The following is a 13,765-nucleotide window of genomic DNA, read 5'->3' on the forward strand; positions in this document are numbered from 1 at the left end:
TTTTCACAGCTACAGGAGAAATAAGAGAAGTGAAACAATCAAATCCAAATTTCAAGTAAACAGAGCATACATATGTGTAACACCGGTATCATTCCAGCATCCCTTTTAAACACGTGTAAGGAGGAGAGGTAGTGCCTCCAGAGAGCTGGAGGCATACAGTCATTTTCCAAGGTCTCATTGAAAGCGACGGGACGAGAGGACAGAGTCTTAAGCTGCGCCAGGGGAGGTTTAGGTTGGACATGAGCAAGAAATTCTTCACAGAAAGGGTGATTTAACATTGGAATGTGCTGCCTAGGGAGGCCGTGGAGTCACCGTCCCTGGAGGTGTTTCAGGAAAGACCGGACGTGGCACTCAGTGTCATGGTCTGGCTGACATTGTTGGTGTGCGGTCATAGGCTGGACTCGGTCATCTCAGAGACCTTTTCCAACCTAACTGACCCTGTGATTCTCTTGCTTCTGCTTCTCCTTCTCCTGCTCTGCTCCCGCTTCCCGCCCGCCCGGGCCGGAGGGCGGAGCGCCCCTTCCCCGTGACCCCGCGGCTCCTCCCTTCTCCCCTCCCCGCTCCTCAGTGCCGCCGAGTAACCTGGATTCCCGGCCCTCCTCCCTCTTTCTTTTCTTTTTTTTTTTTTTTTTTTTTTTTCCTCCTCTCCCCTTTTCTTTTCCTCCCCCCTCCCCTCCCCTTCCTCCTCCTCCTCCCCTTCCCCCGACAGCGTAGCCGGGGCTCAGGCTCGCTCCCTCCCCTGTGCCCTCCCCTGGAGCCGCCGCCGCCTCCGCCGTCGCACACGGAGACATGTACCCGGGAGCCCCCTCCGCCGGACCCGGTGAGGCTGCGACCGGGTTTCTTTCCCTCCCCCGCTCCCCCTGGAGCGGCTTTCCCGGCCCGTGTCCGCGGGGAGCCCCGGGAGCGCTCTCCCCCCGCGGCTCGGGCCTGGCTGGAGCCGCGGCCGGCGGAGGAAGGAGGGTCAGGGCGCCGCCGCCACCTCGGGCAGGGCGGCCGCGTGTCCGGAGGCCCCTCTGAGGGGAGGCTCTCCTCCCCTGCCCCGCTCTCTCCTCCCTCTGCCGAGCCCCGGGGCCGGCGCAGCTCCCGCCGCGGAGCGGGGTCTCCATTTCCTCGCTCCCGGCTCCATCCTGGGATTCCCGGCTCGCCGCGTGTTCGGCCGCGCTGCGATAGTTGGTGTTGTGGAGGTGCGGGAGAAGCGCGTCCACATGTCGGGAGCAGCTGGGAGAGGTGATGGGCTGCCTGAGCTGTCCTCGGGCTCTGTCTGTGGTGAAATCTGGGAGTAAAAGGAAATGTGGACGTGGAAAGAAGAGTTACGAGCTCGCTCAGAGACATTTAATATTGTTTAGGGGAAATACAGGTTAATACTGCGCGAGTTTTTGCAGTTCATTATGGGACGGTGTTTTAGGCTGTTTCTGTGGTGGGAATTCTTATGTACAAACTGCAGTGTTTGTGTGACCGGCACCCAGTTTTCTTCTAGAAAAGTTTTAAAATAAATGGAACTTTATTTGATGTTGCTCTTCTCAACGGTTTTGCATAAAACCTCTTCCCTTAGGGTGATAATCTAGCAAAGAATAGTTTAGCGAAATACAGGACCCAGAACTGAGATGTCTTTGACCGCTCCTCTTACAGATGCTTCTTCTGTAAAAGCATTAAAGCATTCGTATCTTGGGATCCACAGTTAGGTGCTGGCTTCTTTTTTTTTTTTTGTCTGATTTTGTTCTCTACAAGGGACAAGAATCAAGAAAGACAATCGGGATGACTGTTTTGAAGTACAGCTCCTCTGTTTTTACTTTCTTTTCTTTCTGCAGTGCACGAAAACTCTCCCTAGCACAGCAGAGAGACAGGTCTCTGCAGCTCGTGTGTCCAGAGGGACATTCATGATTTCGCTTTCATGTGTAACATCATTTGCACATTTCCGTACCAATAGCTGTGTGTAATATTGATGTAATCCTTTGGTATCTTCTGGTGTGGAGTTCTCTTGCTCAGGTACAGCTACACTTTGAGTTTACAGGTGTTCATGGTGCTGTTGCTGCCGAGGCTGTTGTGTTCACTTCCTGGTGATACATCTTGTTCCAAATGGTGCTTAAGGAGGCAGATAATTAAAAATATTACCAGCGTGTGGGTTGAGAGTAGTTTTATGTATGGGAGTCTCTTTATCTTCTTTTATTTACTCTCTGTCCGATCCTGCCCCTTTACTTTTCACTCAGAATGATCTTAGCTCCAGTTGGTGGTTGCTGTTTACCTTCAGGGACCTATGTTCAGTGTTGAAAGGATGTGTTCCCCTTCCTGGAACAACCGTCTCTTAACCCCGGGCTCTAGGTAGAACAACTTTCACCAAGTTCAGGGTTGCTGTGTGTTGTTCCTGGTGTGTGTCTTGGGCTCCTTGCTGTTCTGCTCCCTCCAGCCGAGCTCATCTTGTGCCTTGTTTACTTCCAAGTTTATCTATGTGGCTCAGCCCTTTCCCCCCGTGCAGAGCTGGGCAGTGGCAGTGTCTGTGCTGGGCTACGAGCTGTGAGTAGTTCTTTACATGGTGAGGCTCTGCTTCCTTCCTGTGAAATCATCCACGGAGAGCCTCAGCAGCACAGTGGCTTCCAGCGGCCCAGACAGCTTCCTGCTGCACTCCAAAATCACAAAGTCTTGGAGTTTTTTAGGAGAGCGTGGCTGTACTGTGGACCAGCAAACAGGGACTGTCAGAAAGATGCTTCGCTGCCTTGTGCAAGGCTACATGTGGTCTGTGAGCTGCCAGGGAAGTCCCATTCCAAACACACAGAAATCCCGTTCAGGGGAGAGAGCAGAAGTGTGGTTTACAACCCCTCACCGAGCTGCAGCTGCTGTGAGCGCACCAGAGCTCCAGCCTCTACACATCTGTCAGCAGATCCTTGACACCAAGTAAACGCTCGATCCCTGTCTGCCATAACCCGGATCCCGACGCCAGTCCCTGCTCCGTCACTGATCCACACGAGATACTTTGTTCTTCCAGCTCCCACTGCCAGACTGGACCCTGCAGCCAAACCCATTTGGAGGGTGCCGGTGGTGCTGGACTCCTGCCAGTGTAATCGCTCCATTTGCCACAGGGTTTGCTATTTTAGGCTTAATTCTTTTTCTGGAAACAGTATCAAGAGAGTTGGGAGGCCGTATGTGACTAATTTCAAAAAGTTGCTGCTGAACCTGGAAACTTCATTCAAACGTGCTGTTATGTCTGGAGTAAGGTGGTTTTTTGTGCACGATGGGGACATCATGAAATCACTCTTTCCATGGTTAGGAAACCTGTGATCCCTTTTCCTTTTCCCCCAAGTGCTGTCTGAGTTTTTGCCTTGGTGTTGAACTTGCTGTGATATTGTGCCCATACCTTTTTTTTTGCCTTCAAGAAACTGTGAAAAGTAAAAAATATGAAAATCTAAGAGAGAATTCTTTGTTTTTTAAAGAAAAGATTTGATACTGCTACTTTTTGGTTTGTCTTTTTCTATAAGGACAGAAAAATGTCGAAGTGGCGTAATAGAAATAGTCTCAGTTAAAAGACTTGATTAAAAGTTGAATAAACTTCTGGAACTACACTCCTTGGTGTTGATGTACTTATAAATTCTAAACTTTGCACATCATAGATCCCTTTTTTGTTCTTTGAAAGGATTTTTGGGTTTTGCCTGCTACACAAGGTCTTAATTTACTGTTGAAGCAGCGGTTGTCTAAAAAAGAGTGACTTCGTGGAAAGGATTATGGCTTTGCATGTGAAATAAAAACTGTTTTACCCAGCACAAGAAACAACTTTATCAAATCAGTGAAATTAAGGTTATTTTCTCACTTGTTGTTTAGTCTTTAAAACTGTGAATAGACTGTTGAAACTTGTAAATCTTTTTTGGTTTTCAGTGCATCTGCTTGTTTTTACCTCCCATATATTTTCTTGAAGACATGAGATGTTGGATGTTGATTCTCTTTAGGAGTCTTTAGTCCCAAAATGTGATGCAGGGAAAGGTGTGCTCATGCCTTAGTTGGGGTGGTAGAAATGGCAACTTCTTCATCTCATGGAATTTAACTCCACCAGTGTCCTATTGGCTTGTGTTTCAGCAGCAGCTGAAACCTCCTGTCAAAGTTGTGCCTTTGTCTTCTTAGAGAGGCTTTTTCTATTCTTTTGGGGGTGGATCTGGACCTGCTCTTCCTGTACTAAATCTGCTGGTATCACAGAGTCGCCCAGTTTCTTTGGCTTAATTTTAGACAGTAAATTAAAGCTGAAACTCACTGTAAGCTGCCACATGTAGAGGAGGGAGTGAGAACTTCACGTAGTTTCAGCTCTCTTCCTTTTTGTGTGAGAGTTTTTCCTAAAATTGAAATTGCCTTTGACAAAGTTACAGCCTACAACACACAGCACAGCTTTTCCAGGCGTATTGTTGCCGTGCCCGGTATATTTTCCTAAGGAAGGCAAAGATTCCGTATGGCTGTGTCGTCTCAGCCAGCTGTGTAGTCTTCAGGTGGCTGAGGATGAGGTAGTTGTTTGAATCGATGGTGTCAAATGTGCAAACCAAACTTTCTCCTTTGCTTGGTGAACTGAAGGATCCTGTCTGCTATTGAAAAGTGAAACATTGTGTTCAGCAGTGGTTCTCTTACTGATTCTGCACTTCAAGGGGATTTTGGGAACTTATTTTTTCTTGTCTTGAAGTTTTTCACTTTCACAGAATCGTCGTGTGTGCTCGTACGTGTGTAGTGGTGTGTTGTAACATATAGAAAGAGTGCAGAGGAACAGCCAAACCTTTCTGACTTCCAGGAAAGTTCTTTTTTTCACAATTTGTACCCCCTCCTTCACTGCTATCACCACCACTCTGCCTCTGTTTCACAGAAGGGTGGGAAAGACATACAAATGTTTTAACTGTGTAAGAGAAAATATGTCTTACATTATCATATGATGCTCTTTTGCCCACTTAGAACTGTGTAGGAGGGAAAGATTTCTCTGGTTAAGAAACCAGTCTTTCCGAACACTTCCAGAAATTTCGGGGATTGAGCTGATGAACACAGTAAACTTCTAACTGCTAAATTGGCTTTGCAAACATAGACAGTTCTAACTAATGAGGAACTTTACATGCCTGATGGAAGTCTTGTTCGTGTCAGCTAAGCATGTACTAACAGCAGCTTTACAGAACTTGTAAGACTTGTCAAAATTCTGGGGTGTTTTGCCTCCCCTAATTTTTTTGTCACATTTAAGCGAAATACTTGGTCATATTTTTAGTGATGGAATTTCTTAATACTCAGCCCACCAGAAAATATTACTAAATCTGAAAATGAAGAAAAGTCAGCCTCCAGTATCTTATTTTTGGTAAGTTATGAACTAGAAAAAAGTAGCTGGTGGAAAATATTACGTAGTTGTAGCTGTAGTGGCTGTGGGTAGGGATCTGTTCCATGCATTGTCCAATTAGTTTGTTTTAGTATCATGCATCCTTTCTGATGTACTCACAAAGCAGCCCACTAGAATGTAAAGTATCTTTTACCCTATTGACTAGGGAAGTGCAGCACTTTGAACTCAGTGCAAGGCTTTTTTTGTTTTTCCCCTCACACTTAAACATTTCATTATATGTTTTATACTATAAAAATTGGAAAAAGACAGGCCTGAATAGCATCAACCCCAGCTGGACTGAACTTGAGTATCTCATGTCTTACACCAGAGCTGTAATTTGTTGGTACACAGTCCCCTTTGGTAGCCATTTCTAAGAATTAGTGCTTTGAAGAGACTTTTCAGTACTGGCCAGGAAGTGGTTTTTTAAATCCTCAAGGCTGAGGTGGTGTCTGTAGTTTTATATAATCAGGACTGAATTAATAGGTAGCATCTTTTTATGTGTTTTGTGAGCACCACAGGTTAGTGCAATTCACTTCAACTTCTCCATTTTAATTTGGTTTGCTTTTACTGTTCTCTTTTCGGAGTAAACTTAGTGCTTTTAAATACAGAGTTTTAGAATGAGCATCCTGCTTTATAGCTTTGCTGCAGCTGTGAAGACCTGTGGTACCTGGTGCCCAGGTTTCAAGGAAGAAAAGTTTTGTTGGTTTTGTGGTTTTTTTTTTTTTAACTGTATGATTTCACAAAACTGGACACAACCAAGGTGGAAGCAAAACATTGATTTAAATGGGAAAGCACTGTGGATAATGACATAATCAAATCAGTCCAAAGTTTGCTTTGAGTTTTTCTCCTTTGCTGCCATCAGTGTTGTCTTTTGAATTGGGTTCTCATTGAGCTGTCCACAGTGCTACCAAATTCTATTACTATTTGGATTGTGAAATGGTTTTATTTAATTTTTTTAATCACAGGTGTGGTGAGAGTCATTCATTCCCTCCTGCTGTAATTTTTGTCCTGTTCTATTTTTTTTTTTTTTTTTAGCGCTGCTCAGTTGTGTTTTGTCTTTGTATTCCGTCTCCAAGTGGAGTTGTTATGGCGCAGGTCCCAGTGTTAATATATGTATGCCATGATAGCTCTGGAGTTGAGAATGCCTCTGTCTTTGAGGGAAGTGTTGAAATGTTTAACTTTTCAGAGATACAAGATACCTCCAGACATTTGCAGTTTTGTGTGCAATGGATTTGCCGTATGCAGGATGGAAAAAGTCCTGTCAGAGATGGACTGGTGAGGAAAACAGCTCTAACCTTATGGAAACAGAAGTTTTTACTGTAGTTTAAACATGTTTCAACATGGTTGTGTATTTTCTGCAGTGTCACTGTCTCCCTCTCCCAGACACCCCCTGTGAAGGACTATTGTCTCCCACACAAGGTGTCCTGGGAAGGTGTCCTGAGCTGTTTCTCATTGGTCCTTTGTTAACCCCTTCCTGTTGGCTGTTGACCCCTTACCTGATGGTTTTTTCTGTGTGACCCTGAACTTGTGATTGGCCCCCTTTGACCCTCCTAAAAGCCTTATAAACCCCAACCCCACAATAAACACTCTCTTTGGTCCGTCCCTCCCTGGTGGTCTGTGTGTGCTCCTTGCAGGGGTGGGGGGAAGAGCATTCACCTCGCAGGTAATGGGGCAAGCAGCCTAAGGCCTGGAGGTCTCCCCCATTCCCCCTCAATCCGCCGTAGTTTTGGGCTCCACAGTCTTTCCCAACAACCTGATTTTGTTCCCTTGTACAAGCTGCTTTATAATCAGAAGGTGGAGGAGATGCTTAATTTTAACTCTTACACCTGTGTGAAGAGTTAAATTCCATAGCACAAAATTCCATAAGATATGTGTAATTCTGAAGACTGTGTGTTTAAACAGGTGGAATTTTATATCTCATTGTGCCACTTCAACCTGTGCTGGGTGTGACTGAAATAAGGGGTCTTTTGAGGAATAACCTAATCTGAGCATGTCATCTTGGGAAGCTTGAAAATGTACTTCTGAAACTGTATGTACAGACAATGAAATGGATGATCATGTATATATAGTCTAGAAAAAAAGTAACTGTTCTGTGGCCAGACCAGGAGGTGACTTGGCAGTGTCAGGTACCGTGGGTACCTGTTTGAGTTCCTCATGTCATAGAGTGGAGCACTGCAAATTCTGTCTCAGTGATGCTTTTTTTGTGTTCCTAGTTCAGTCATGGAATTTACATTGGAGCTTGTTAATGTGAGAAAATAATGAAATTTAAATTTTAATTTAGTAGTAGGAAGTGTGTGTGGATGTGCTAATTTAGATTTATTTTAAATAAGCCAATTTTAGAAGAATTCCCAAGAGGGGAGCTTTCACTGGGTGAGCTAGATCAATCTAAAAATTGTTTGAAGTTAAACTTGTCATGTAGATGAATAAGGCTTTAAAACATAATTATTACTCGTTATATACCTTCTGAAACTTGTTTAGCAAGTGTTTGCTATTAAAGGTCTGTTCACACAGGGGGGGTGAGTTCCTGTCTAAATATTGCTGTGTCCTTGGCTTTGCTTATCCTCTGATTATGAACTTATTTCATTGTCCTTTCATGCAGCTTGTGGTTTGCAGTGAATGCTCCCTTTCTACTCTTTTTTTACCAATTTCTCTGCTGGTTGTGCTCTCTTATCCCATTATACTCTGTAGTTTCTGAAATCCTCGTGGAGGACAAGACTTGGGGAGGGCAGGGGTTTTCTCCTTTGTGGTTTTTAACTGCCAGTGAAACATAAGGTTTCTTAAATAACAGTACTTGTCAGCTTCAACTCTGCTGACTTAGACACTTCTGTTGAGAGACATGGGTTTAAAAAGAAACCCCAAAAAACCACCAACCCTCCCAAACCACAAACAAAACAAAAATAAAATAGAGAAGAACCCCAAGCTGAGGTAGAAATGATAATACAAGAGAATGAATGTCTCAGTGGACAAGTGTGTTTCACTTGGGGAAGAGCTTCAGTGTTTAATGAGGGAATGCTTAGGAATAACTTGTAGGGATTCAGAATATTTGCATAAGGGTGTGTTGTGTAAAATGTCAGAGCTTCTTCCAGAAGGAGGAAACTTCCCACCAGGGCACGGAAATGAAGGTTTGTTGTTTGGGTCTCCTTATGTGATCAGAATACAGTAGTGGTGGGTTTTTTCCTAATTGCTTGGCTTGCAAATCCCCTTTAAAATCAGACTTCATGGAGGCCTCTCTGTAGCAAACTTGTGACTTTCTTTACCTTTCATAGCTGAGTTTTATTTTGTATCAACTAATATGAGAACTTCTGTTGCTTACAAGAAGCAGGTGGAGGAAAAAACCCTGAGATGTAATAGGAAAAAAAATTCTGATGGGGGACTTCTGCTGCCAGCCTACACTCTGTCATATCTCAGTTATTCCAGTATTGTGAACCTGCATTTTACACTCTTTGCAGTGATGCTGGAAACCACAGCCCTATCTCTGGAAACCGCATTAGATACCATTGGATGTCAAAGATGCTCCTACAGCTGCTTTCACTATCTAAAATGATAAAATAAAGCATAACCTCAGCTCTTAGCTGGGAATTTTTCTTTTCTGAGACTAAACCACGAGAGTGTTCCTGTTTTTGTAGATTAATCCAGTGTGGGTATGGGAAAAGATTTCTTTTTTCTCAAGGAAGGCATGGCTACTTCTGAGTTATAGCTCAGCAGCTGAGTTTTGTATATTTTTTTAGGAATGAAGACAATTTTTATTTTTAGGTTTGACACAAAAACAGTGTCAGCCAAAGTCTGTGCTGGTATGAATGTGCTTGCAAAGGTACAGCACAAAATAAAGCCATCCTGCCTTATTTCTCTAATTAGCCAAGGACAAATCACTTCTGTGTTTCATTAAGTTGTATACAATGTGAATACCACAGGGAACATGGATCTAGGGCCTCTGTGGCACCAGATCCCAGCTGGTGAGGCACAGCACACTGGAAAGACATGCCAGTGGCCAGTGAGTAAAGCCCGAGCCATTAGGGCTTGTTAAGGTTTGGGGATGTTGTGGTCCTGTGGGCAGTACTGTCTCTAATGACACAGAGGGCCAGAGGAGAGACACGGAATGTAATGGCAAGGGAAGGGAAAGGGAAAGTGTTGGTGGACTGGCTGGGGGAGCAACTTTGTGCTCTGGTTCAGGTGACTTAATCTATCCAGCGTCTGCTCGTGAGCTGCAATGTGGAGACCAGTTCTTACAGTTTCTGAGGAAAAAAATAATCCATGAAGTAATCTGGAGGTGTGGAGGTGATGGAGTGTCACAGTGAGCTGTACAGTTCCAGTGGTGTTATGTGATGGCAGTTTGTGTGTGCAGAAGGTGTTGAAGTGCTTAATGGTGGGGTTGTGGCCACGGACCCCTCGCTGAGCTCAGCTCTGCACCTGGAGGAGCTGGAATGACTGTGCTCCTGGGGACTGAATGCAAGTGCTTGTTTGTCTCACCTTCACACCAACTAGATGGATGGAAACTCCAGTCTGTGTGTTAAAGTTAAATTAGTGGGAGAGTCAGTCCTGATGTATGAAGAAGTTGTGCTTTATCAGCTTGAAAAAAGTAAAGACGGGGGGGGTGGGTTAGACTGTTTCTGACAGACCTGTGCAGTTGCAGGTGTCAGGTAATATAGAAGGAGGGGGAGCCACACTTCTTTCGTAACCTAAATGCAGCATTTCAGCAAACAAAGATAAGCAAAAAGTGTAATGTGGGATGATGAATACATAATTTCTGGTCATGCCTTCTGTAGGGGAGAAGCAGCCTGAAGGGAGTAATAGGGGTCAGTGGGTGGGTTGTTTTATTTTTATTCCCCTCCCCCCCCCAAAGATATGTTTATTCACTTTGGGCCTTTTGGAGTGGCAAAGAAGAGAGATTGTACTGAATGGAGGCATTGCTCTTTATGAATGCAGAAAATACCATTATATTCTGTATTTCAAATTGTTAGAAAAGACATCTGGAATTAGTTCGTTTTCTAAGGCGTGGAAAAGAGAATGAATCATTATGGTCGAGTGTGTTAAACAGCACTAAGAATGTTCTCCATTTCCCCCTTCATGGAGTAGAGGTTTGTCTGGAGATGGAGTTATTTTGTACTTTGAATTCACATTTAGCTTTAAACGGGGTTGCTGACTTGGGGGGGAGATGTAAGCATCCCTCCATTGTTTGCATAGGGCTTGCTGTTTGGAGGACTTAATTCAAGTTGCAGCTTGTAATTAAAAGCATTTCCCTGCGTCCCTTCAGAAGGACTGTGGTGGTACTTTGTCCAATTTCACATGCAGGGGTGGGTCAAGCCACCTGGATCTTTGACAGTAAGGGTGGAAGTTCTGCACTCTGGATGCTCTGTGGGTGCTCTCACGGTGCTCTGCTCTGCTCTTCCCACTTGCAGGTGGTGAGAACCAGCTTGTTGGTGTTCAAAAATGTGGAGGCTGACTTTGAAGGTCGAGGCTGAAAGGGGAATGTGGGAGGAAACCAAAGTACTAACACTTGGTGTCTTTTGCTGGTTGACATTGTCCAGAAGCAGTTTGTGGGCTGGAAAGAACCATTCTTAGTTTCTCGCCCGCTGCTTTCTGCTGGAGCCTTGATCTCTTCCTCTTTGGTTCCCTGGCCTTTTGTTCTTAGTCTTTCACATATTCTTCTTTGAAATGTGGCCCTAACTCACAAAGCAAACTGGATTGATGTCTTGTTTCTCCCTTTGATCTGTGGCTGCAGCACCCGCTCGCACCGCTGGTGTCTGGGAGTGATTCCGGTCTCAGTGGATCATATCACTTCTGGCACCATGAAGAGATCACATCTCTGTCTTACAGAGGTCAGAAAGGAACCAGAATAACCAAGGGAGCTGTAGATCTGTAACTGATTATTTATTCCAGACAAAATCATCATGGAATGGTTTGGGTTGGGAGGGTCCTTTAAAAATCATCCTGTCCAACCTGCCTGCCATGGGCAGGGACATCTCTCAGTAGATCAAAGGGTTGACTTGAGAGTTCACCTTGTTCGAATTCTTTTGCAGGAAGTGACAATTATTCAATAAAAATCATGTCTAGAGTATGTCTGCTGAACATAATGAGATTACAAGTTGAAGGCAATGCTGTTTATCTGACACTTCTACTGTTTGTTAAGGTATTTAATTTCATACTCCAATGCTAAGAAATTGGAAGCAGTCTGGCACAGTGGGATCTAATGTCTCAGTAGTCATACAAGGGACTTAAAATATGACCAAATGTGAGGACAGCTCCTTCATGTTTGCTCATCAGTGTTGAATCAGCCCTTGTTCTCATAGCTCACCTCAGCACATGCAATGTGCTGTTGCTAGGAACTGTGGAAGCTGCTCACTGAGAGATCAGAAGAACCTTAGAGAGGGTTATATCAAAATTGATAACTGAAGATCTGATCACATCATCTCCTCTGCTCTGCTTGTGGTTTGTTGAATTATTGGAGATTAACAGATAAGTCTATAACCTTTTTTTCTTGTGTATTATCTAGTCAAAGAGTGTTACAGTTTGACTGAAGAACTTCTAGTGTCTGTACTGTAGAACATCCTTAATGAGCAGCAGACAGACCTACAGGGTCCATATAGATTTCTCTGCCCCCATAATATCAAAGGACTATGAGCTGCAGCTTTGAGTTTTCCTTATCTCATGGAAGACACTGCCAGCCTCCCTCCTATCATTCCCTAACGGTTCTTAACAGAAAGCTGGTGTGAAAGTTGAACTTTTTACAAAACCCAGACTGTGAGGAAACTTGAAGACAGAAACTTTAGGACCGTTTAGTTGGATCCTAAAAAGAAAAGGTTGAACTCCATGTATTCCTTTATTGCCCTGACTATGTATGTGTAAATAAAATACATAAAACCTCTGTGCAGCTCCTGTTAAGGATTTGTATTGGATGTTTTCCACAATCTTTCTGAATTCCCTCTATTACTGGTAGTTGAATAACTATTTCAGGAAGATAGAGCCAGACTTGTGGCAGGTGCACCAGAACAGGGCAGAAGCTGGAGCACAGGAAACTCCAGTTGAATAGAAGGCAAGTTTATTTTACCACGGGGGTGGAACAGGTTGTAAGAGGAGATGTGGAAACTCCGTCCTTTAAGATATTCAAAACTTGACTGGACTAGTCAGCCTGGTCCCTTCCAACCTACGTTATTCACTGTTCTTGATGCTCAGTTCTTCTGGAGCAGCTGCTGGAGGCTCTTCCTTTTTCAGTCTTGGTTTTTTTTAACCTGATCACGATGAACATGTCTGTCATTTTGTTATTTCCTGCAGTTCTGGAGGAAAAATAGGTGATGACTACTAGTTGAGGACAAGTTATTAAACCCCTTTTTTTGCCCAAGGATCAATACCTTCTCTCTGGGTCTGTGTGGTGGCATCAGTGACTGACCTGGAGGCAGCAATGAATGTGCATGATGGTGGTACCTGAAAACACCTGTAGTGATGATCCAGAAACCTTAACTGAAAGTGATGCTTCCAAATAAGGCTTCTTTCCTTCCTTCCTCCACCTTACTTTCGCTTAGAGACTGTATTTTTGAAAAATGGGTTTAGAGAGTCTGCCTTTTGATAGACATAGGTTGGGTTAGCCCAGTGCTAAAACATACTGTGAGTTGTGAAAGCATCACCTGATTATTAAATATGAGTTAGGACTTGCCACACAAGGAAACTTATTGATATAATTGCACTGGTGTAATTATGCTCAGACGATTTCCTGTGTCGACAAGCCCTTCGATGCAACTGCTTTGGCCCCTTCTTATTCAGTAACTCATTAGGCCTCTGACTGCACATTAAAATTGCATAATTCTCAGCTAAAAAATCTTCAACCTGAATGTTTAACGCACTGGCAGCGCTTCCAGCGTGCTGGGCAGACCAGCAGTTGAGCTTTAAAAAATGATGAAGAATGAAGGACAAAAGAAATGAACTCTCCCAGTCTGGGGAATGGTTGTGGAGCAAACGGTCCTGAAAAATATCATTACATAATTGTGTGGATTTTGGAGTAGACACGGCTCATCCAAGTGTGTGGCTCATTCACACCTTTTATAGACTTGGAGTGTCTTGGCCTGTCTGCTCCTTGAGTCACCCTTATCTCTGATTTTGATCCCCAGCAATGGCTGGAGTAGGAGCACACACACAGTCAGCTTTGGGTTTGCAATTGCTTCCAATTAGCAATTTTTTTTTTTTTTACTAAAACCACATTTCTGTGATTGCTCAGTGTTCTTCTACAGCTGCCTTTCCCCCACCACTCTCTTTTGACAGAAGAATTTTGTTGGATTATTATTTTTATTTGATAAAATTGCCACAAGACTGTTACTTTTCTAGTATCTGTCTTTGCTAGGTTTTCTTTCTCTTTTTTTTTTTTTTGGTAGAAATTACTGTTTTTAAGATTGATAACTATGAACATTTAGTTTATGGAAATAGGATGAATTCTAATGGGAAGTCTGTGTTTTTTCC

The 13,765-nt window shown here is 43.8% G+C and overlaps 1 protein-coding gene across 2 annotated transcripts in view; it reads left to right on the forward strand.

Annotated features, from left to right (window-relative positions):
- Positions 1–731: 731 nt before the first annotated feature.
- Positions 732–13,765, forward strand: part of AGO2 (argonaute RISC catalytic component 2) — a 53,053-nt gene continuing 40,019 nt past the window's right edge. For both annotated transcript variants that reach the window (XM_027713042.2, XM_027713043.2), the window contains exon 1: positions 732–820. In XM_027713042.2, the coding sequence (XP_027568843.1) occupies positions 790–820 (31 nt within the window). In that variant the 5' untranslated portion in view covers positions 732–789. The remainder of the gene's footprint in view (positions 821–13,765) is intronic.

This window comes from Pipra filicauda, unplaced genomic scaffold (genome assembly GCF_003945595.2).
Source record: "Pipra filicauda isolate LSUMZ 115617 unplaced genomic scaffold, ASM394559v2 scaffold251_size2273266_pilon, whole genome shotgun sequence".
Lineage (NCBI taxonomy): Eukaryota > Metazoa > Chordata > Aves > Passeriformes > Pipridae > Pipra > Pipra filicauda.